Source organism: Ursus arctos, unplaced genomic scaffold, assembly GCF_023065955.2.
Source record: "Ursus arctos isolate Adak ecotype North America unplaced genomic scaffold, UrsArc2.0 scaffold_18, whole genome shotgun sequence".
Classification (NCBI taxonomy): Eukaryota; Metazoa; Chordata; class Mammalia; order Carnivora; family Ursidae; genus Ursus; species Ursus arctos.
Genome location: NW_026622852.1, coordinates 38,787,388 through 38,809,974, shown reverse-complemented (window position 1 = coordinate 38,809,974; position 22,587 = coordinate 38,787,388). Strand labels below are relative to the sequence as shown.

The 22,587-nt window shown below is 38.7% G+C and overlaps 1 protein-coding gene across 4 annotated transcripts in view; it reads left to right on the top strand.

Moving 5' to 3' along the window:
* The window catches only part of SVEP1 (sushi, von Willebrand factor type A, EGF and pentraxin domain containing 1), a 194,306-nt gene that overhangs the window by 98,395 nt on the left and 73,324 nt on the right, over positions 1-22,587 (top strand). For all 4 annotated transcript variants that reach the window (XM_044386734.3, XM_026506030.4, XM_057313668.1 and 1 more), the window contains exons 18-29: positions 158-319; positions 5,913-6,074; positions 6,458-6,549; positions 7,649-7,745; positions 9,834-9,947; positions 10,981-11,094; positions 12,150-12,351; positions 15,069-15,226; positions 16,061-16,262; positions 18,052-18,227; positions 21,015-21,139; positions 22,084-22,207. In XM_044386734.3, the coding sequence (XP_044242669.3) occupies positions 158-319; positions 5,913-6,074; positions 6,458-6,549; positions 7,649-7,745; positions 9,834-9,947; positions 10,981-11,094; positions 12,150-12,351; positions 15,069-15,226; positions 16,061-16,262; positions 18,052-18,227; positions 21,015-21,139; positions 22,084-22,207 (1,728 nt within the window). The remainder of the gene's footprint in view (positions 1-157; positions 320-5,912; positions 6,075-6,457; positions 6,550-7,648; positions 7,746-9,833; positions 9,948-10,980; positions 11,095-12,149; positions 12,352-15,068; positions 15,227-16,060; positions 16,263-18,051; positions 18,228-21,014; positions 21,140-22,083; positions 22,208-22,587) is intronic.

Here is a 22,587-nt window from a genome sequence, read left to right as displayed (position 1 = left end):
TACCGAGAAGCATGCGGCAGTCTAAAGTACAATCTGTATGCTTGGAGTTCTTTGTGTCCTGAAGGAATTCAGATGCAGAAAACCCTCTCCTATCTAGTGCTGGTTTTGTACAGCTTAATGTCATCATTCTTAACCATATTACATTTTTTCTTTTCAGCTCAGTGCAAACAAGGCACCTTCTCCTCAAATGGCCTTGAGACTTGTGAATCGTGTCCCCTGGGCAGTTACCAGCCAGCATTTGGTTCCCGGAGCTGCCTCTCATGTCCAGAAAACACTTCCACTGTGAAAAGAGGAGCCGTGAACATTTCTGCTTGTGGAGGTTATCAAAGCCTTAGACACTGATATTTCTTCAAACCCCATAGGTTCTATGCACGGAGGAATGGAATATTTTCAGCAAAACCATATGTCTGCTGTATGCAAAGAATGTAAATAACTATCCCTTCATGGAGAGTTTCCGTGTATTCAGCCAGCCCATACTTAAGGATAAACACTCTCAGTATAAACACTGTGCTGGTGCCTTTAGGAACACACGGAAAAGTGCAAGGCTTGGTGCTAGTATTCAACATAAATAAACCCGTGGCTTCATTCTATGGTAGAAATGCCTCTCACCTAGGAACTTAATTTCTTCCTTTGTCACGTGAGGTCCTGTCTCAGGTTCCTTGAAACTCTAAAAAGACATTTTATGAATTATGATACTTCATTTCCTGCAGTTCGCAGGTTTTTGCGAGCGGTTTCCCACTCGGGCTGCACACAGGAATTGTCTGCACATTTGCCTCAGCATTTTTAAAATACTGAAGCCCAGTCTCCACTCCCAGGTCTTCTGACTTCACTTGTCTCGTTTTCTTTTTAAGTTCCCCCACTTCTCCCCCACCCCGTGATTGTAAAGTAATAGGAAAAGTTGGGTATGACAAATTTCAGATCTCAAATGTCAGCCTGAAGGACTTAAAAACACGGACTGCTGAGCGCAGCCCTAGAGTTTTTACGTCAGCAGGTGTGGTGCGGGGCCTGAGAATTTACGTTTCTAACTAGTCCCTGAGGGATGCTGCTTCTGCATGGTCCGGGACCATATGTTGAGAACCACAATGGACATAAAAAGATTAGTTTCAATTTTCAAATATTTCTAACATCCCTACCAAGTACAGTTTTCCAGCACGGTAAAGGCTAGAAAATGTAAACAAAATGAAAGCGTGAAAACGTAAAAGGGCCATGAAACTAGGGCAAAGAGTCAAGGTCAGCCTGCTGCCAGGAACTCCAAACTCCAAGTACTTTACAAAGTCAGTGGAACTCGATTAAAAATAAAGTTATTGGCCTGCCTCTGCTGGCTCACTGGGAACAGAACAAACATGCTGGCTGAAACATGACTTTTAAAAAATTATGCATCCTCCTCTTTTCTATACCCTTATTTAAAAACCTAAGGTCTATGGCCATCTGAAAATTAAAAAAACTGTTCCCTTATTGAATAGTGATGTTTTTAATGGCTCCCCATTTTTCTCAAGCTGCACACACACACACACCCTCATTGTACCCCAGTCATATATCCCTCTGCATCCAGTTAGAAACAAATTTCCCAGAAAATAACTAAGACATTTTTGTATGGTGCTGCGAGGGGCGTGTCCAGCATTGCATCTTGGGAGATGTAGTCCTTATAAGTTAGTGCTTCAGGGAGAGAACGGGGAAGCCTACTGTGACTCCAGGTTTTTATATACTCCACCTGTTTAAATTATCTCAGCGCAGTAGGATGGCAGTAGATACCAGTCTGTTAGACCTGAGGAATCAGGCAAGCAGTACTCATTAACCTGTTGTTTCACTGAAGAGAAGAGAATTTAACTAGGACCTGATTGAAACTCATAAACCATGTCTGTTTGTGTAATACCAGCTTTGAGGGTTTTTTTCTTTTTTTCTTTTTTATTAAAAGGAAATAAGGCTCCACATTATGGTTGAAACAGATCTAGTAGAGACTCTTATTTTGTCACTATACAGATGAATTTTGGAAGAAAGTCTGCAGTGAAAATTCTATTTCCCTCCAACCACAAAAGTAACTAGGATTTTTACAGTAAAATAAATTCATCATTGACAGTTTTTTCCTTTAGCTTCCCAAACAAGCCTTGAGGTTTGTTTAATACCAAATTATTCCAATTAAGTGATAGTGATTCCCAGAAAGTGTCTAAACTTCTGGTAACTGCTCTATTTCTCCTAATATATTCCTAGCACAAGTTTAACCACACTTGCTTATCATGAGTGAGTTGGGAACAGCAGCACTCAGCGCTCTCCCCTGTGGTGTTAAATGAATACCATTTTACTTTAAACCTACGTGTGTATGATTTCTAGAACACTCCCTTATATATATTTTTCTTAGTTTTGTTTATTTATTATTTTTAAATTTTTAGTTTTACGCTTCCTTCCTTCTTTAGTTCTTCTTTCTGTAGTGATTTATCTTTATGTGCAAGTTTATGATTTACCTCACTTTTTACTAAAATGTCACTTTTTACATTCTTTAGCATGTTGAACTTTAATCAACAGAGCTACTATATTTAAGTATATTTCTATATTAAAGTAATATATATTTCATGCATTTCATCTTTTATCACTACTTAGAATATTAAATATCCATGGGTCTGTGGTTACAAACTCAAGAGTCTGAAATGTTTTGTTTTATTGTGTTTATTTTATTTTATTTTATTTTATTTTATTTTATTTATTTATTAGAGAGAGAGAGAGCAGGGGCAGAGGGAGAGAAAGAGAGAATCTCCAGCAGACTCCCCGCTGAGTGCAGAACCCCATGCGGGGCTCAATCTCACAACCCTGAGATTATGACCTGAGCCAAGGTCAAGAGTCAGATGCTTAACCAACTGAGCCACCCTGGTGCCCTAGAAATTTTTCATTTTTACAAAATGCCTTTTATCCGAAGAATAAATCCCGCAAATGATTTTTTGGTGATGGTATTGTTTACACACGGTCCTGTAGGAAAAGGTAAGATGATGGCTGAGCCAGGATGACATTTCTTACCTTAGCCCAATAGGATGAAGTTAAAAGGAGGCTTAGGATGAGCGTCTCTGAACTTTGAATTTGTCTTAGGAAACCCACTTAAAAGGCAAAATTCACTTGGCTCCAGGGCTATATATGTTATCTTTAACACTGTCAGGAAACAGACATGTGAGATTACATTTTTCCTGGTCATTTTAATGCATTATTTTTAATTCTGTTTTAATAGCACTTTTGGCATACTTAGATTTCTCTCTCTCTCTCTCTCTTTCTTTCTCTTTCTCTCTCGAGTAGAAGTTAAAAAGATTTTGTCCCATTTTCATTGACTCAGAAACCACAGTTTCTTTGGCCAAGATTCAAAATGGAACTTTCTCCCCTCTCTTCTTAGGAAATTAGACTACAAGGAACTGTCTCTGTATATGTGCATGTGTGTGTATTTAATACCACATTATATACTACAGATAATGCTATTATTTCGTATGTATGTTATATTTACACATATGCTATATGTGTATATGTATATTTACTATATGTACAGATAATACATTAGGTACTGATTGTCCACTCCTGGAAAGTATATTTCTGATGCCAGCTGTCTGCCTTTGGAATATAACTGAAGCTAATTTTCACATGAAAATTTACATTTTCTATATCAAAAAACAAAGTATAGATATCACAACAGTGTGTTCACTAACCAACTTGCTGATTTTTAATCTTTAGATTTTATTATTACATATTAGTATAATCTTTGGCGTTCTGTCCATTTCCAGGGGCATAGTCTTTTTCTTTTTGAGGGTAAGGTTGTGCTGAAAAAATTGTATATGCAAAACAGTTTAATTCATCATAGCATCTTGGTTTCACTGACAGAATTTGTATTTTTACCTTATCATACACACTCATAGATATCCTCTCAAACTCAAGTTTTATACCTTTACCATGGAAGATCTATGCTTCCAGTTAACTACTTTAATTAGCTGTTTGGAGTTAACTTTTCCAAAGAGGTAATCATATTTTTGAAACTTGAGATTCAGAAAACCCATTTTAAACTCAGCAACTTTATAATATGTTTGTGCATAACCCTTTCGGGAACTCTGAGATCTAGCAACAAAGAATAGATTAATTTATTGTTGGTGAAACAAAGATACTTTTAGTTTAAAGTTTTAGGGGCACCTGGGTGGCTTCGGCTCGGGTCATGATTTTGGGGTCCTGGGATCAAGCCCCATGTAGGGCTCCCTACTCAGTGAGGAGTCTGTTTCTCCCTCTGCCTCTCCCCCTGCTTGTGCTCTCTCTCTCTTTCTCAAATAAATAAAATCTTTAAAAAATGTTTTTTAAAAGGTTTTAATATAACAAATGTTTTTGTTATAACAAGTATCTTGTTTATAACAAGTATCTTGCTTGACCAAGATACTTATAGTTTAAAGTTTTAATATACAAATATAGCCAGAAGAAATGTTTTTCTAAACAAAAATTAATACCTGTGATATCTTTTGCCGTCTCTCGATTTGACTTCTGACTTTTTGTCAGTGATGTAAAAGAACACTTTTGCAGGGCGCCTGGGTGGCTCAGTCGTTAGCGTCTGCCTTCCGCTCAGGGCGTGATCCCGGCGATCTGGGATCGAGCGCCACATCAGGCTCCTCCGCTGGGAGCCTGCTTCTTCCTCTCCCACTCCCCCTGCTTGTGTTCCCTCTCTCGCTGGCTGTCTCTCTGTCAAATAAATAAATAAAATCTTTAAAAAAAAAAAAAGAACACTTTTGCAAAAGATGTGGCTGGCTGTTTCTGCTTAAAAACTTCGATCTAAGCATCTTGACATTACCACAAATGCTTTACTGTTTATTTAATGTTTATGGTCATACCAAAAAAAGAGATGCAATTACTTGGAGTATCCTGGTTCCTTGAGCCTCAAGGGCATTTCTAAATTTTTCAACCATATTGTTAATCATTTCTGCCATACTAATTTTTATTAACAAAAATCCAAAACCTATGTGATAAATATGCTAAATAATTAATATTCTACCAATTATTAGCAAGAGAAGTTCAGATTTGGTTAAATCACAGTATTCAACTGGATGTTGTTTATAAACAGCGTGTCTAACACAAAATGACATTAAAAGGTTTAAAAGTTAAAAAATTTAAAAAGGCCCTCTTCCCCATAGGGAAGAGACAACAACACAGAGGGAATAAAATTTTCTGACAAACATGGAAAAAGCAACTAATTTATCATTGACATGCAAGTTAAAATAACAGTGCAATTCCATTCTCACTTTCAAATTGAAAAAAAGTATTTAAATGATCATGAGTATGCAGTAAGAGCAATTCCATACATTACTAATGGGGCTATCAGTTAGAACCATTTTTATTTTTATTTTTTTGAGGATTTGACATTTTATATTATTGGTTTTAAATTTTCCATTGTCTTTAAATCTATGTAGATTCAACTACTCAAATTCAGCTGTTCAAATTCAAATGTTATCCCTAGGAAATAATAATAATATATACAGGGTTTATGCAGAAAATTTCATGTCAGCATTATTTGTAATAGCTAACAAACAGAAACAACCTAAATGTCCAATAGTAGAGGAAATGTAGCTCAATTACGTCCTGTCAATGGCATGCAATATTTTTTCTTTTATTAAACACCATGTTATTTAACAGTTTGTGAAATGCTGAGGATATAACGTAAAATGGGAAAATCAGAATACAGTATATTACGTGGTCAATTCAAATTTTCATTGAGTTAATGTGTGTTGTTAAGAGAGGAAGGACACAACAGAATGTGTGGCTGGATGATAAAATAGTATAGGTATGAAATATGTGCAAGAGAATATATTGGCAATTCAGTAGCTTTCTTACAACCAAGGGTTTATGCACTTCTTTTAAAAGTGAAGTATGTTGTTTCGGACTCACAAATGATTTTTCTTTCGCCTTTGCAGTACCCTGTCCAGTAGGAGAATTCTCTCGTTCTGGATTAATGCCCTGTTATCAATGTCCTCAAGACTACTACCAGCCCGATCCAGGGAAGTCCTTCTGTTTATCTTGCCCCTTTCATGGAACTACAGCCGGAAGTGGTGCCAGATCCATCACGGATTGCTCCAGTAAGAAAGATACACTTCGTTTCTTGTGTAATCCCACGTGTTGGAGACCTGTGTTTGTCTCATGGTAGCTTCAGTTGTGAATGTTACTGTTTTCAGTGAATTTGAGTGTCTGGTCTTTTGAGGCCCTTTTTGATGACAGTGCCTCAAGGATTCTTACTTTGGGAACGTTGAACTTGCTAACTTCCCATCTTCTCTCTAAGAGTCTAGAATTTAATGATATATCCCATCCATCTATGTACTCTCTTTTTTACCATTCCTAAAACAAAATACATGTGACTTCACCTGCTCTCAGAACTAGAATATTGACCATAGGATTTAGGAAGAGTCTACTTATGGGCAGTATCTACCACAGACTACATGGTTTTCTAATGTTTTCTTATTAGCTTTTAGCTCAACGTTCTCAGCAGCAGAGGAAAGTGTAGTGCCCCGTGCTTCTCCTGGACATATCAAAAAGAAGTATGATGTCAGCAGTCAGGCAAGTCCCCTTTATACTTACAGAATCTTCTCCAGTGGAATGTTTGGAAAACACTCTGTCATTATACATGCTACACAGAGGAAAACTACCAGAGTTGAAACTTAAAGTAGTCAAGTCTCAGGAACGTTGTCAATGAATGCTAGTATTTACTTGTGACTTCTAATTAGAACTTTCCAAAAATGCAGCATTAGAAAAGTTCAAACTACCAAAAACAAGGAATTTACCCCAAAAATGTCTGGCATGAGAATGTGCAGATGTGGGGAGACTTTAAACCCATCATTTGTCTAAGAGGCATTTGGTTTAGCCAAAGGCCTTTTCTGATTGGCAGGAAGAGTTACTCAGCGTTCATGAAAATTATTTATATTTTTGTCAGGAAAAAAAAGATCATTTATAGGAATAATGTATGCATTTTTAAAAAATTAAGAAACATAACTCATGAACATAACCAAACTAATTGTTTTCCTTTAAAAAAAAAAAAAGACTAGTGAAGACCAATTATTTTGGTAGATTCAGCCATTACTCTGAATAGACCTTGCCCAATGTCATGATAAATTCTTTGGCTTTAAGTATTTTTAAGGAGGATAATAAGGTTGTATTTCTTATTTCAACTTCCTACAGTCTTGCCCAAACATATTAACTTGTAAGGGCTTTGTAAGTCATATTTGAAACTGAGCCTAGCAGACACAGAAATTTGTAAGAACCACTAGAGCAGTAACTATCAAGCCTGGAGACATATTAGAATCCACTGGCCAACTTTAAAATATAATGATACACAGATCCCAGTCTCAGAGATTCTGATTTAGCTGGTCTGGGGTGGGGCCCTATCCTTTATACTTTTAAAGCACCTCAAATGGTTTCTAACATGCAGCCAGCATTTAGAAACACTTAAGAGTATCACTCAAGAATAATATATATCATATATGTCCATATAATATGGCAGGCACCAACGTTATGCAGGCAGTGGTCCAGCTAGCTTGGGTGAACTCACCTGGAAGCAGGAACCACCTGTCTAATACTGCAAAGCTTCAAACTCCCTAATCAGGATTGCTTTGAAACAATTGTGTTTTGTCTCTGATAGATTTCTTTTTGCCATCTGTAGGTTTTCCATGAATGTTTCTTAAACCCCTGCCACAATAGTGGAACCTGCCAACAGCTTGGGCGTGGTTATGTTTGTCTCTGTCCATCTGGATATACAGGTAACATAGAGAAATGCAAATGTTAGTATATTTTTCAGATGTGAAATCATTGCGACTTGCATATCAAACTTTGGAACGCTAAAGATAAACCCTATGGGATAAATACTTTGGACTATATCAGTGCACAAAAATTTGGTTGAACAAGATGAACCAAGGTGAAAAAAAAGTGTACGTAGGTTACAAATAACAGTTTTCCTTGCACATTTTGGAGGAAGAATAAAGAATTGTCTTCCTCTATGAAAAGGTCACATCATAACTCACAATTTAAATAGGAATACTGTTTCAGAGGCCGTGACCAAGGTTCCATTCTAACACAAATTAAATGTATGATATGATACCCAACATAGAACAGATTATCCAGCATAAATATTTTTAAACGAACTCCAATTTCTGTCATTGGCTTCACATTAGTGGGAGTTCTTACGAATAGCTATGATTTGTTGCTTTGTTTCTATCTTCCTGGAAACTGTTCTTGGAAAAACAATATGGCTTTGAACTCGATTATGTAGAAATTATGTAAGAATTATGTTTTCTTGTAGTGTAATTCACATTCCAATTCAGTTCAGAAATATAATTTTTGAGGCGGAAATGAACTGTATCTTAAGATTGCAATTTATTTCAAATAACTCACTATTTTCTCTTAGAAATGCAATTTTTGCCTTTTTTTTACTTTTGTGCAGCTAACATGAAATGCCATTACAATGAGAAAGATTGTATTAAAATAAAAGAATTCGCCACAAAATTAAGATAAAAAAATTCACCACAAAATGAGCAAAAGGAAAATTGGATAATAAATGTAGCCCAGGGCTTTCAAGAATATTGGCATTCCACTTATTTCAGCTTGCTTATATGTGTATGTGTGTGTGTCTCCATTTTTATAAAAATTTTTGTCTTGACATTCCATAAGAAATAATGGATCTTGTCCTAGAATTTTATAAGCAAGTGGTGGTTGAGAAAGGGCATAATTTGGACAGTGGCTCCCAAATTTTGATGTGCATCAGAATCATCTGGAGGGCTTCTTAAAACTCAAAGAGCTAGACCCTAACCCAGAATTTCTGATTCAACAGGTCTAGAGAAAGTTTGATAATTTGCATTTCTATCACATTCCCAGGTAATTGCTGATGCTCTTGGTCCAGGGGCCACACTCTGAGACCCCCTGGTGTAGAGGAAGAACGTGCGTTTCTGGCAGAGCTAGCCCACAGATAGCTTATGTGCCCTGTATCAGAAGATATCTCTCCACTCTAGGACACCTGGCATGTGCGCTGATATCTGGCAGGTCTTAGCACCACCCCCCCCCCAGCCAAGTGGCCTTGATAGCAAGTATATACAACTCTATTTTTCACTTTGGAGTTAAACTAATTTTATGCTCCCAGGTCTTCCCCCTGCCCTCCTCACCACCAACTTCTAACTTGGGATTTTCTGCTATCTTTTGGTATCCTTATAAAGATATCTTTTCTTTTTTAAGATTTTGTTTATTGAGTTATTTGAGAGAGAGAGTAAGGGGGGAGGAGTCAAGGGGGAGGAAGAGGGAAAAGCAGACTCGCTGATGAGCATGGAGCCTGGCACAGGGCCCGGGTCCCAGGACTCTGAGATCACAGCCTGAACCAAAACCAAGAGTCAGAAGCCCAACCTACTGAGCCACTCTGGCTCCCCTCCTTATAAGGATATCTTTTTAAAAATTTTTATTTATTGATTTGAGAGAGAGAGAGCAGTGTGGAGGGTCAGAGGGAGAGGGAGAGAGAAACCCAAGCAGACTCCACCCTGAGAACAGAACCTGACATGGGGCTCGATCTCACAACCCTGAGATTATGACCTGAGCCAAACCCAAGAGTTGAACCAAACCAAGAGTTAGATGCTTAACTGACTACACCACCTAGGTGACCCAAGATATCTTGAATCTCTAGAGAGGCAATACTTTCACTAAATATTTAACTAGATGATAGCTCTTAAGGAGTTTTGCCCTTTCCTTCACCACCACCACTCCCTATATATTCAGATTATTGATATAATTACCTTTAAATGATCTTGGTTCTGTTTTCTGTTGATCCCATTCTTTGATTGTCCTTCAGTATTTCACTTGCATTTTAGGCTTAAAGTGTGAGACAGACATTGATGAATGCAGCTCACTGCCATGCCTCAACAGTGGAATTTGCAAAGACCTAATTGGGGAATTCATTTGTGAATGCCCACCTGGTTACGCAGGTAAGGAGAAAGTTTCTTGTTTTTACAATATAAACCTTGGAATCATTAAAATTTCATTGCTGGAAATCAAAACCACAATGAAATACCACCTCACACCTGTTCGAATGGCTATTATCAAAAGACCAGAGATAACAGTGTTGGTGGGGATGCGGAGAAATGAAAACCCTTGCGCACTGTTGGTGGGAATGTAAGCTGGTGCGACCACTGTGGAAAACAGTATGGAAGGTCCTCAAGAAATTAAAAATAGAACTACTGCATGATCCAGCAATTCCACTACTGGGTATCTATCCAAAGGAAATGAAATCATTGTCTGGAAGGTTTTTTGTTTGTAACATTGTTCACAGTAGCCGAGATATGGAAGCAAGCTTAAGTGTACCTCAAGGGATGAATGGATAAAAAAAAAAAAGTGATTGAATTATATGTAATGGAATATACTCAGCCACAAAAAGAAGGAAATCCTACCATTTGCAACAACATGGATAAAAATTGAGGACATATGCTAAGTGAGATAAGTCAGACAGAGAAAGACATACTGTATGATCTCACTTATATGTGGAACCCCAAAAAATCAAGCCATAGAAATGGATAGTAGAATGTAGTTGCCAGGGGCTGGGTGTGGGGTTATTGGGGATATGTTTTTTAAGGGTACAAACCTGCAACTAGTAGATAAACAAGTCATATTTAAGAACTCAAGGAATAAATTCAACAAAGGGTTGAACAACTAGCAAATAATGTAAAATTTTAAAAATAGATCACACTTATCCTACTAAAAAAAAAAAAGCTAAATATTGATAGTTACGATTTTCGATTGTGTGTTGAAAATGTCAGATTTCTTGCTAGAAAATTTTTGCAATAAGAATGGAAGAAAACATTTTATTTCAATGTATTTGGCAAAGAGCAAAGTTTTTCACAAACATATTAGCCACAATTTCTGATTGTTCTGCCATTATACCTGACCAGCTTGCTTGAAAACTATTTGTCTAAAATTCCTTTCAGGTCTTCTCCAGCTAAAATATTCTGTGATTCTTTGCAGGGAAACTGTGTGAAGAAAATATAAATGAGTGTAACTCTAGTCCTTGTTTAAATAAAGGAACCTGCATTGATGGTGTGGCTGGCTATCGGTGCACCTGTATGAAAGGATACACAGGTGAGATGTTTCCATTCTTCCTGCATTGTCGTATTGTCCTGCAAAACACCACAAATTACTACATTTTTAAGCATTATATTATGTTGATGTTCATTTTCTGATTTTGTAACTGTGCTGTGATTATCCAAGAGAAAGTCCTTATTTTTGAGGAAATTCACACTGAAGTATTTTGGGGTCCAAGGGCATCAGGGGTGCAGTTACTCTCAAACAGCTTAGAAAAAGTGTGTGTGTGTGTGTGTGTGTGTGTGTGTGTGTATGTGTGTGTGAGAGAGCAAGAGAGGGAGAGAGAAGGGAGACAGAAAGAGAAAGAGACATAGAGAAGACAGGAGTTTATATCTAAGATAAACATTCAAGAAAACTGGAAATAAATCATATAAGATCATATTGCAAATAGATGCTAAACAATATGATATAGATACATATATATAAATCATATATATATAAATTGTATATATGTATATATGCAATTTATTAAGAGAGAGTTCCCCCCAAAAATGAGTGAAGGAAAAATGCAAGGTCAAAGAAACAGAGGAAAATTTTGAACTAAATTTGCTAGTTTTATTTTATTTTATTTTATTTTAAGATTTTATTTATTTATTCGACAGAGATAGAGACAGCCGGTGAGAGAGGGAACACAAGCAGGGGGAGTGGGAGAGGAAGAAGCAGGCTCCTAGCGGAGGAGCCTGATGTGGGGCTCGATCCCATAACGCCGGGATCACGCCCTGAGCCGAAGGCAGACGCTTAACCGCTGTGCCACCCAGGCGCCCCCTGCTAGTTTTATTTTTACCATCGTCTCAATTAGATGTCCATTACGAATGTTAGTTTCAGAAAGACCTAAGCTCAAAAGAGCAAATGATCAAAAACACAATCCTAAAATGAGCTACAAAAGCCAAAGCTCATTCAAGGGTGGATCTCAAACCAGTGTGAGAGGCCGGAAGTTCTTCAGCTTCCTTTCCGATCTGTCAGGAGCAACACCCTCCAAGAAGTCAATGCTTCGATCCTCGTTTCCCAGGGGGGTTAACATTTGGGCTCTTTCTCACCTCCTCCGTCCCCAGGCCTGCACTGTGAAACGGAAGTCAACGAATGCCAGTCAAGCCCATGCTTACATAATGCAGTCTGTGAAGATCAGGTTGGGGGGTTCTTGTGCAAATGCCCTCCTGGATTTTTGGGTACCCGGTGTGAAAAAAACGTGGATGAGTGTCTCAGTCAACCATGCAAAAATGGAGCGACCTGTAAAGATGGCACCAATAGCTTCAGGTAACGCCCTACGTCTGGTTCTTTGCAGCAGTTTTATTTTCTCAACCATTCAGTCATTCTGCAGCCTTTATGGAGTATGACTTCAAGTCCCAGGTCAGCCACTCCCTAATTCTATCCCAAGGATAGGCTGCAGTAGACTCTCCCCACCACCTGAGGTTCTGATTCACAAAGGCTGGGGTAGAGTCTATAATTTTAAAATAGGCAGCCTATATGTTTTAAGTTCCCTAATGGTTCTGATGCACGGCCAGATTTGGAAACCACCGTTCTGTACCTGGGGAGTCATAAACAATGAAAGAAAACACAGTAACACAGAAACAAATACCAAAGCACTAGACAAAATTCATTGTCAAGTGTTTTATATTTTAGCCGGAGTTTTTGCACTAGTTAACATCAACAGGAATTGTGCCATTACCTGTCACAGAGTCAGTCTACATTCTATGGCTGTGGTTTTCGAATGTTTCTTTTAGTTTAGTAACCCTTGGTTCATAAGAAATCTAATATGAATGGAAACAAGTAAAAGAATAAAAACTAACCTTTGGGGGTTGAAAATGGTAGTATTTGTAGAGGAGACCCACTTTGTCTTTCTGAGGCAGCTCTTGGGGTACCAGGAGAATACAGTTTGAAAATGGACACTCTCCTTCATCAGTGTGACGTCGGCCGTATTACATCCCAATCCCCTTGCACGGTCTGTGGCTTCTGCAGTACAAAAGACAGACTGGTCTTGCTTGCAGAATCTTAGGAAACTTTATTGTCCTCAACATGCCACTGTCTCTGGAAGTTTATAAAAGTTAAAAGGAAGAAAAAAAAAAGTACCCCAGTTGCAACATTTCCCAGTCCTCTTGTGGTTCAGCCCCCTTCATGACTGTCCCCCAACAAAGAGCCAAGGCATGATCCAGAAGAAATAGGCAACCCATCCTGTCGGTGAGACTTCGCTCTTGATGTGGAAACAAAGTCTTAGCAGTGTAGTTTCATCTTTTCATAGGCGTTTTACATCTTCTGGCATATAGCGCCTAACCACAGGCAATGAGAAATTTCCAGATAAACAGCAAGAATTCTAAATTCTCCCCAGAGTCAAAAACAATTAATGAGTCCCAAATTTGTCTAAATCCTAACTAGAGGAAAGGTGAAGGTCAACTCTCCTAATTCAAAGGGAATGTTAGTTGTCACCAAAGTGAACCTATTTCATAGATAACGATATTGGATTGCTAGAATATCAAACATGGGCAGATAAAGACGAGTGAAATTCTAGCCAAAATAGATTTACCATTGAATACAGAGAACTCAGTAAAGACTACCCCCCAACACCGATTCCCATGTAAACATGTTAATAGCAATGTTAATTATCATGTATCAGGTACTTTTTAATTAAAAAATATTTCAGACATACAGAGAATTACCAAGAACGGTAAAAGTCACACACTCATCACGGTAATTATCAAACCTTAGTATTTTGCCATATTTGATTCACATCTTTTGTTTTAAGGAAATACCTTCTATAGATAGTTTTGGAGTTCCTCCAATACACACACACACACACGCACACACGCACATTCCTCTTCTTCCTCAGTGGTAACCACTGTTCTGAAGTTGATGTTTATCTTTCTCATTCAGACTTCATATGTTACTACATAAACAGTGCATACTATAGTTTCACATGTTACATAATTGGTATTATACTGTATACATCCTTTTGTAATTTGGGTTTTGTTTTCACTCAACATTATATGTTGTCAAGGTTGATACATTTGGTTCTAGTTTATTTGTTTTAACTGCTGATTAGTATTCCAGTAAATGATCATACCATGGTTTATTTTCCCATTCTTCTCTTCATAAACACGTAGAATAATGCTGTTATGAATGTTCATTACATGTGTCCTTTTGCAACTGTGCAATAATTTCCTAGAGCACGTGAGTCCAAATGGATATAGAGGCTCTGGGAATGCAAACCCTCATCTTCCCTTGACATTGCCAAGTTGTAGTTCTACTCACTATGTGAGACTTCCCAGTTCATGACATCTGTGTCAGCATTTGACATTATCAGATATATTTTCCATTCCGATAGGTTTAAATGGTCTGTTGCATACCCCAGAGACTGTACAGCATACTGATTAAGAACAAGGCAGTAGATTGGGTTTAAAATCCTACTCTACCACTTGGTAACAAAGAGACTTGGGCAGGTTAACCTCCCTGAGCCACAGTTTACTCATCTGTAAAGTGGGAATGATAATAACGTCACCTCATTGTTATAAAGACTGGTGTAGTATATTTAAAGCCTTTGGAACAGCATATGCACTTTTTATATTTTTTCCTAGCACTTGTATGGGGAGAGAAATTCCCAGTGTGTAAATAAGAATTCACCTGGACCAGAACCACTTCATACTCTATTTTTGCTACTACAACACTTCAGATATATATTGTCTTAAGTCGGTTTAATTAAATGAACTAAAAAAAAAAAAAGGTAACTAACAGTTAAAGCACTGTTTTGATGTGGCAAATATGTTTCATCATTTCAAAGTTGTTTACTCAATTTATCTAAGAACAAAACAAAACCCCAGTTCACCCATTTCTCCCATCCCACCCCAACCCTGGCAACCACTAGTTTATTCTCCGCATCTATGAGCTTTCAATTTTCAAAATCTTTTGAGACAATGTTGTCATAAGTGGGGGACTTCCTCTAATGGATTTCTGTGTGTTAATAACATTTTGTTTTCTTTCAGGTGCCAGTGTGCAGCAGGCTTCACGGGGCCATATTGTGAATTAGACATCAATGAATGTCAGTCTAACCCGTGTAGAAATCAGGCCACCTGTGTGGATGAATTAAACTCATACAGTTGTAAATGTCAGCCAGGATTTTCAGGCAGCAGGTGTGAAACAGGTATATATGAGCTCAGTGTTATTAATAACAATACTAAAACTAATGAGATCATAACAATGTCACATTTTACCTGTGCCAAGCACTGTCCACATACCAAAAACAATGCTGAGTATTGTGTACTTACTTAATCTTGACAGCCATCCACCAAACTAGGTACTATTATCCCCAATAGCAAAGGTGAGGAAAATAAAGCTCAGAGGGGAAAAAGAGAAAATGGAATTTAGTAGAACTCTTCACCTTCTACGTGTTTAGAAAGGACTCTTGATTTAGGAGCTCAGAGTCCACAGACATGTCTGAGAATCAGAGCCAAGCTGCTTTCTCAGGGTGTTAGAGTCTTTAGCTGTCGGACTTTTGTTTTCTTGAGTGGGCTATGCAGGATTGGGGCAGAGCTGAATTGCACATGAAATAGGGAAGAACAAGGGCCTTGAGTAGAGGTGGAATGTGGCCCTTGTAGTTGCCCCCCTTTTTCTCTTGCAGCCTCAATTCCCCTGCTCTGTGGAGTCATCCCATCAGCATACAGACATGCATTAGTGTCCCCTGTCTTTGTTAATTTCCCAGTTCCAACTCTCCTTCCAGCTAGTTCCTATTTCTCTGCTTCCTTACACTACTGGAGTGCTTTCCCTATCTTAGTTACCCACTGATTCTTTTACTTAGAAGAATGTATTATGTATTTTGTAAATAATATATGTTTAATGTTGACACTGCTTCTCCCATCATCATATTGACTGAAATGGGCTTCTTTGACAATAGTACTGCATATCCACTGCTTACCTTAGACAATTGAAAAATGCCTCCCAAGTGCCATGGTCGACACACCTTTCTTATTTGTTGCAGACCAGTCTTCAGGTTTTAACCTGGATTTTGAAGTTTCGGGTATCTATGGTTACGTCATGCTAGATGGTGTGCTTCCATCTCTCTGGGCTGTAACCTGCACATTCTGGATGAAATCCAGTGACACCAATAATTATGGAACACCGATCTCCTATGCACTTGAGAATGGCAGTGACAATACCTTCCTCCTGACCGATTATAATGGGTAAGCAGAAATGTCAGGAAAGCCATATGCTAGATCTTATCCTGAGACCAAGTTAGAACTGACACGGGGATTGGGAGATAGAAGAGCAAGGGGGTCAGGTTTTCCAGCAGGAGAGCGGTGGCAATGGTCAAACAGAGCATCTGGACACGTTCTGTAAGAAAGCAAAGTTTCAGTGATAACATGTTTTGCACGGATTATGTTTTGCTATTTGCTAAGTGTTACTTCATTTGATCTTCAGAGGCCTGAGGAACTAGTTGTATAGGTAGCAAGACAAAGTTTCAGAGACACTAGATGATTTGCCCCAAATCTCACACTCTGGGAGTAGTAGAGCTAAGCCTCAGACTCTGACTCTTATGACCAGTGCTCTTTCTTTTATTTATCAGAGCCTGCAGGGGTTCAAGGACTTCGGTGACATTGTTGACCCATGGGAGACACATATATTAAATATGAATCCATCTACAGACTCAGGTGTACGAGATGATATTTATTTCTCTTTGGATCAATTACTTCAACTGCAGGGCCTCATCTCTCTGGGCTGTCAGAAAGGCCGATCTCAATTGTTTCCCTCCTTCTATCTCTACTGAGTGCTTTTCCTATCTTAGCTTCTCACAGATTGTTGAAAACCCACAGAGTCTGGTCATCTGGTCCACTGGTCCTCTGTCCACACTGCTTATCACTGGGCTGTGAACTGCCTCAGCCGCTGTGGGCCCTTCAGAATCACAGCTCTTTGCCATGTGGAATCCCAACCTTCAATCTAGACAGATTCTGTGGTGGCCTCTTCATCTCAGATCTACCCAAATTTCTGTCCTGTTGCTCCTGAGCAAGGTGCAGGCCCCACTGAGCTCTCTTGCCTCTCCTCAGTCCACGGGACTCTCACTATTCTGGTGGAACTCTCCCCATCCTCAAACCCTATTCTTCTTAGTGGACCTGAACTTTCAAAAACGATATCCAAGAGATTTGCACAAACCTCCCATGAGGCAAAATATATATAACGACAGAACCTGTTATCCACTTGAATAGTGAAGGAAAACGGGAAAACCCAAAGGGGAAACAATTAGTATTGTAAAAATACCATTTTTTTCCCATAAACGTCTGTGAATAAGGACTAAGAAGATACGGAGAGAAGTATTCAATGAATTTTTATCTTCCTTATCAATTTTCCCTTATTTTTCCTTTTTCTCCAATTGCTTTTGAAGATATTTCACTTAAAACTGCTTAGTATCTCTGACATTCCCCAAAGTGACATAGTTGTTGGAACCTTCTTGTTGTTGGTCATCTTTATTTGGTTCCAATTATGCTTGCCTTCGGATCGACATACTTTGTCTGCCATGGGACTGCTTTGGCAACCCAGAGACAGAACTCACTTTCTGTGAGACCTCTGAAGTTTGTTCCTGGTCTTAGGAAAACATCCATTCCAAAGGAAGGAAACCAGTCTGATGTTTGTACAACTCTCATTCCTTCCATTCTTGATTCACTCTCTCCGGAATAGACAGTTGGTAAATTATCTCAACGTGGATCAACTTCTCTCATTATTCTAAAACTTCTTCCTACCCCTTCGTGTTTAAGAAACATAAGCTAATTTTCAGTGAACAACAATAAAGTGTAATTTATAAACCAGCTCTGCATCTATGAAATATGACCAAATGGAGAAAAAGAAGTAATGGTTTTCCTTGAAGTGCTTTACATACAAAAAAGAAAAGAAAAGAAAAAGGAGAAAAATAGTAACATGCCCCGTAGATGAGATTACGACATATGACTGATGACTCTGTTATCTGGAATCTTTTCACAGCTGGGTTCTTTATGTGAATGGCAAGGAAAAGATAACAGACTGTCCCTCCGTGAATGATGACCGTTGGCATCACATTGCAATCACTTGGAGGAGTGCTGATGGAGCCTGGAAAGTCTATATCGATGGGAAACTATCTGATGGTGGTGTGGGCCTCTCTGTTGGTTCACCCATACCTGGTATGTCTTAGCTAAAGGAATATCATTCTGTTAGATGCCAGACATGGTGGCACTTAGATGAACATCAAGTTTGCTATCTTTGTTGTCCTTGGTTTCTCCATTTTTCTACTCCCTGATTACCCAGACTGTGAATTGTGACAGGCTTTTTCTAGGTGAGCTGTGTGACTCTCTGTGTAAGAAATGCATTTGGGGACTTAGGGTAAGACTAGCAAGATGCAGGCTGAGCTAACTAGCCACGGAAGGTTAGTAAACTGTCCTCCAAGGAGGAGAGGAATTGCTGGTATATTTTGGTTGCTTGTTTTCTTTTGCGACTGTATACATAGGACACAAGTATATCCAGTGTATAAGCTGGAGCACTGCTAATACCATCTGTCTTTTATGAAGAGGAGAGGTCGGAGGTTCCCTGTAGTAAATAAGGAAATGTTAAAAATGTTTCAACAAGAAGTGACATTTTCAGGTGAAGTGGGGTGGTGGTTCCTTTTTGTGTTTAATTTAAGTATTCTTGCTTTCAGCTATCTCTTCTCTGAATAGTGGGATTGCAGGTGGCTTTTATTTTCTTCTTTATTCTTTTCCCGTATTTCATAATGAACATATATTTCCTTTATGGTAAAAAAAAAAAAAAAGCATTTCTAGCTTTAAAAAAAATTAAACCCTGATAGCAGAGTGAAAGTAAGTTAAAGAGATAGGAAAATAAAACACAGACTGTACTAGTAGCCACCCAAGGAGATGGTTGTTGACCCCAGGAGTAAGAATGAATTGGGTCCACAAGTATTGCAGAGCTCCAGTTGACAGAGCTTAGTGAATGGCTGGCTTCCGTTTGGGTGACTAGGTCCGTTGAAGAGTCTGTTAGCTGAGAGAGGAATTCTAGGAAAAAGGACAATTATCAGAGCAGGGATTAGGGATGAAGGAAGAATTTCTACTTGATTTTAGACATATTGGGTCTGAATTCTAATCACAGGAATACATTCAACTAAAAAACATAGGTTGATTCCACTTTATGTCAAATTGACCAAGTTGTTTTTAGTGATAGGATGTGATTGGCAAGGACTCAGTGCAGCAGACACTTTCGAGTGCTGGTATGAAAATTGATAAACCTTTCTGGGAAGCAATTTAGAAACTTTCATCAAGAACCTTAGAGAAACCCTTGGTATGCAATCAACAATTCAACTACCAAGAATTGGATTAAAGGAAATTATCAATGATCTGAATAAATACTCATGTATCAATATATTGATCTCGGTGATACTTTAGTACCAAATTTGGAAACAACTCCAGTATCCAATAGGAAGTGGCTGTTTAATTAACTAATTCGTTAATTAAGCAAAGTATGGATTATTGTGCATTCATACATAAAACAGCTATTAAAACTCATGAAATGAGAGCATGTCCAAGAAGAAAAGCCAGATTCAAACATCATATATAGTATGATCCTGAGTCATGTGTTTTAAAATCTCTCACTCACACACAAACACATATACTAAAAAAATAATAAAAATAAAACCTAGGAGGAAATACACAAAACCGTTAAATGATTTTTTTTCTGGATAAGAGGAATTCCTTATGCTTTATTTTTTCAAATTTCCTTTTGTGTGTGTATTAATTTTTTATGATTACTTTAATAAGAAAAGGACATAGCTTGGGAAATCATGAAAAGGGGTTCTACATATATCGATTGGCAGGTAAGTGAAATCAGATGGGGAGTTGTTGAAGAAGAGCGAAGGCCAGGAGTGGAAGCCTGGGCGCATCATCTTCTTAAAAGACAGGTGGAGAAGAGAGACAGAATGAGCACAAAGATTCAAGGAGAACAAGTAAAGAATGACTTCATGAAAAGAAAGTGTAATCACCCAGCCCCTGGCAGGAAACAGGTGGCACCCCCAAGAAGGAGATCTAAAGAGAGTTTAAGGAAGGGTCAATTTTCAAAGGTGTGGGCAGGATTAAGAGAACCAAAATATGACAGTAAAACACCCATGACTAGTGACAATGGAATATTGTCAAGAGATGGGCCCAAAGTGACAAGGAGGGGGAGTTGTTGCGAGAATTTAGGCAAACCTAAACCTTGCCTGGGAGGAAGGTATCCAGGAAATTAAACTTCTCTTTCATCCTACTTTCTTACCTCGGGTTGGTCCTTCCATTGGCCAGGTATAAACAGAAGCCAGAGGAACAAGGCAACAAGGTGGTGTCAACCTTTGGGGGCACAAAGCAAGGTATCTCTGGAGGGGCAAACACAGACCATCCAGTACATCCAGGAAGGACAGTTTAATAGACCAGAATGGCCCAGTAGGAACCGATGATAGAGAGAAATCACCAGGGGTGAATATGAAAGTTTCCGTTGAATTTGGCAATGAGATAGTCACTGGCAAATTTAGATGTTGCCTTGGAATTGGTGATAGAAATTTAAGCATTTCAGGGTTTAGAAGAAGAAAATGAAGAGCAGCTGCTGGTAGTCTGTCATGGAGGGTAACTTCCTAGAAGAAGGGAGGCAAAATAGAACTCACAAGTTTTGTTGGCATAAAATATTACATGCACATATGTATATGTGCAGTTTTTATAGTTAAATGTTTGTAAATCTGATATAATATTCTAAACCCTCTCCGACTATTTTTTAGGTTGCTCTAGATAAAATATTGAATTTGTCCCTACAGGTAAAACATGCAGTAAATATAGGTAATTTGGTTTTTCGACAGTTTTCCCTGATACCTTTATATTGGCAGTACTTTCGTTAAGTTAGCATTTTTGGAATGACAGTCGTGAAGTCAGTTTTCCTCCTTATTTCTCTCCTCTCCTTAGGTGGTGGTGCATTAGTTGTTGGGCAAGAGCAGGACCAAAAAGGAGAGGGATTCAACCCCGCTGAGTCTTTTGTGGGCTCCATAAGCCAGCTGAACCTCTGGGACTATGTCCTGTCTCCACAGCAGGTCAATTCCATTTTCAGTGTATGACAGTAATGAGATGCAAAGGTACAAACCTAGTGAAAATGTGAACAGACTAATGATGCCATATCTTCCCGCAACCTCTGGGTTTTCAGACCTGACCACCAATGTCATTTGATGCTATGGTCGTAGACTAAGCTAGGCAGAGGTTATCTGCAGTCACTTTCGGTGAATGCCCTTTTCAGTTTCTTGGTGATGCTTTTAAATTTTATTAGACATGATTATTTTAGGATACCTTGTAATTTCCAAGCTGGAAATTCACATCCCTCTGACTAAAGAGGCAGAAATTGAGGGCTGGCTCTAAGATTATGCTTAGAGAGTAACAGAGGAACCAGTGGTTAAAGCCTGGGTTCAAATCCCAGTTCTACCACAGCCTTGTCATGCTGATTTTGAACATGTTACTTCATCTCTCTAAGCTTCAGTGTTCTTATCTGTGAAAGATGAACAGATAGCATAGTAGAGTTTCGTCACGATCACACACAACACGGCACGTATAGTCGTGGTCTTGTTTGCCACATAGCGAGGGTTTCTAAATGTCTACCCTTATTATTATAGTGGCAGAACTTATCCAGGCCTCAGTTTACCCACCTCTAGACAGAGGCAGAAGACAGGAGAATGAGGTGTGGGGAACCTCTACAACACCTCAATAAACTGCAGAGCTTTAGACAAGAAATTCTCTGTGGAGAATTCCAGACTATCTGGCAACTGACATACTTGGGAGAGGGGAGGATGAGGGTGGAGGAGAGAGAGGGAGGGAAGAGACTTACTTATCTGTTACCCCTGAAATCATACTGTACAAAAGCCTCCTTCCCTTCACCATCCTCCCCCCAGAACTGTGAGTGTTTTCAAGGGGACACAATTAAGATGTAATAACTCTGTCATACTGAAACAAATAAGGTTTATCTAAAGACGTGTGTTTAAACTTTCAGGTGAAATCACTGGCTACCTCATGCCCAGAGGAACTCAAGAAAGGAAATGTGTTAGCCTGGCCTGATTTCCTGTCTGGAGTTGTGGGGAAAGTGAAGATCAATTACAAGAGCATATTCTGTTCTGGTTAGAATGTTCTTCTGTAAACTGCTATCTCTTGACTACTCCCAAGACTTTCCTGCAAAAGGAGACAATTCAAAATTCACTGTTGGTCAAGTAATGCGTCCCTGTCAGTCTATTGTTTAGCTAGTAATTCACCTTTACACTACATTTATCCAAAGGATTTAGTTTTTTCATCCTTAAATACATGCTGTATTGGAGAGTACAAAATTCACTGTGGAGAAAACTTGGACAATGGTAAAATAAGGTTAGGAAAATAGGATGAGAGAAAGAATACGGTTTCTTTTTCAAATGCCGCCGAAGCCCTATCCTCCTGTATGAGGAGGGGTACTCGCAACTTGGTACTTCCTAGCGGCCGTCTAGGGGCAGGTAGCACAGGGAGAAAA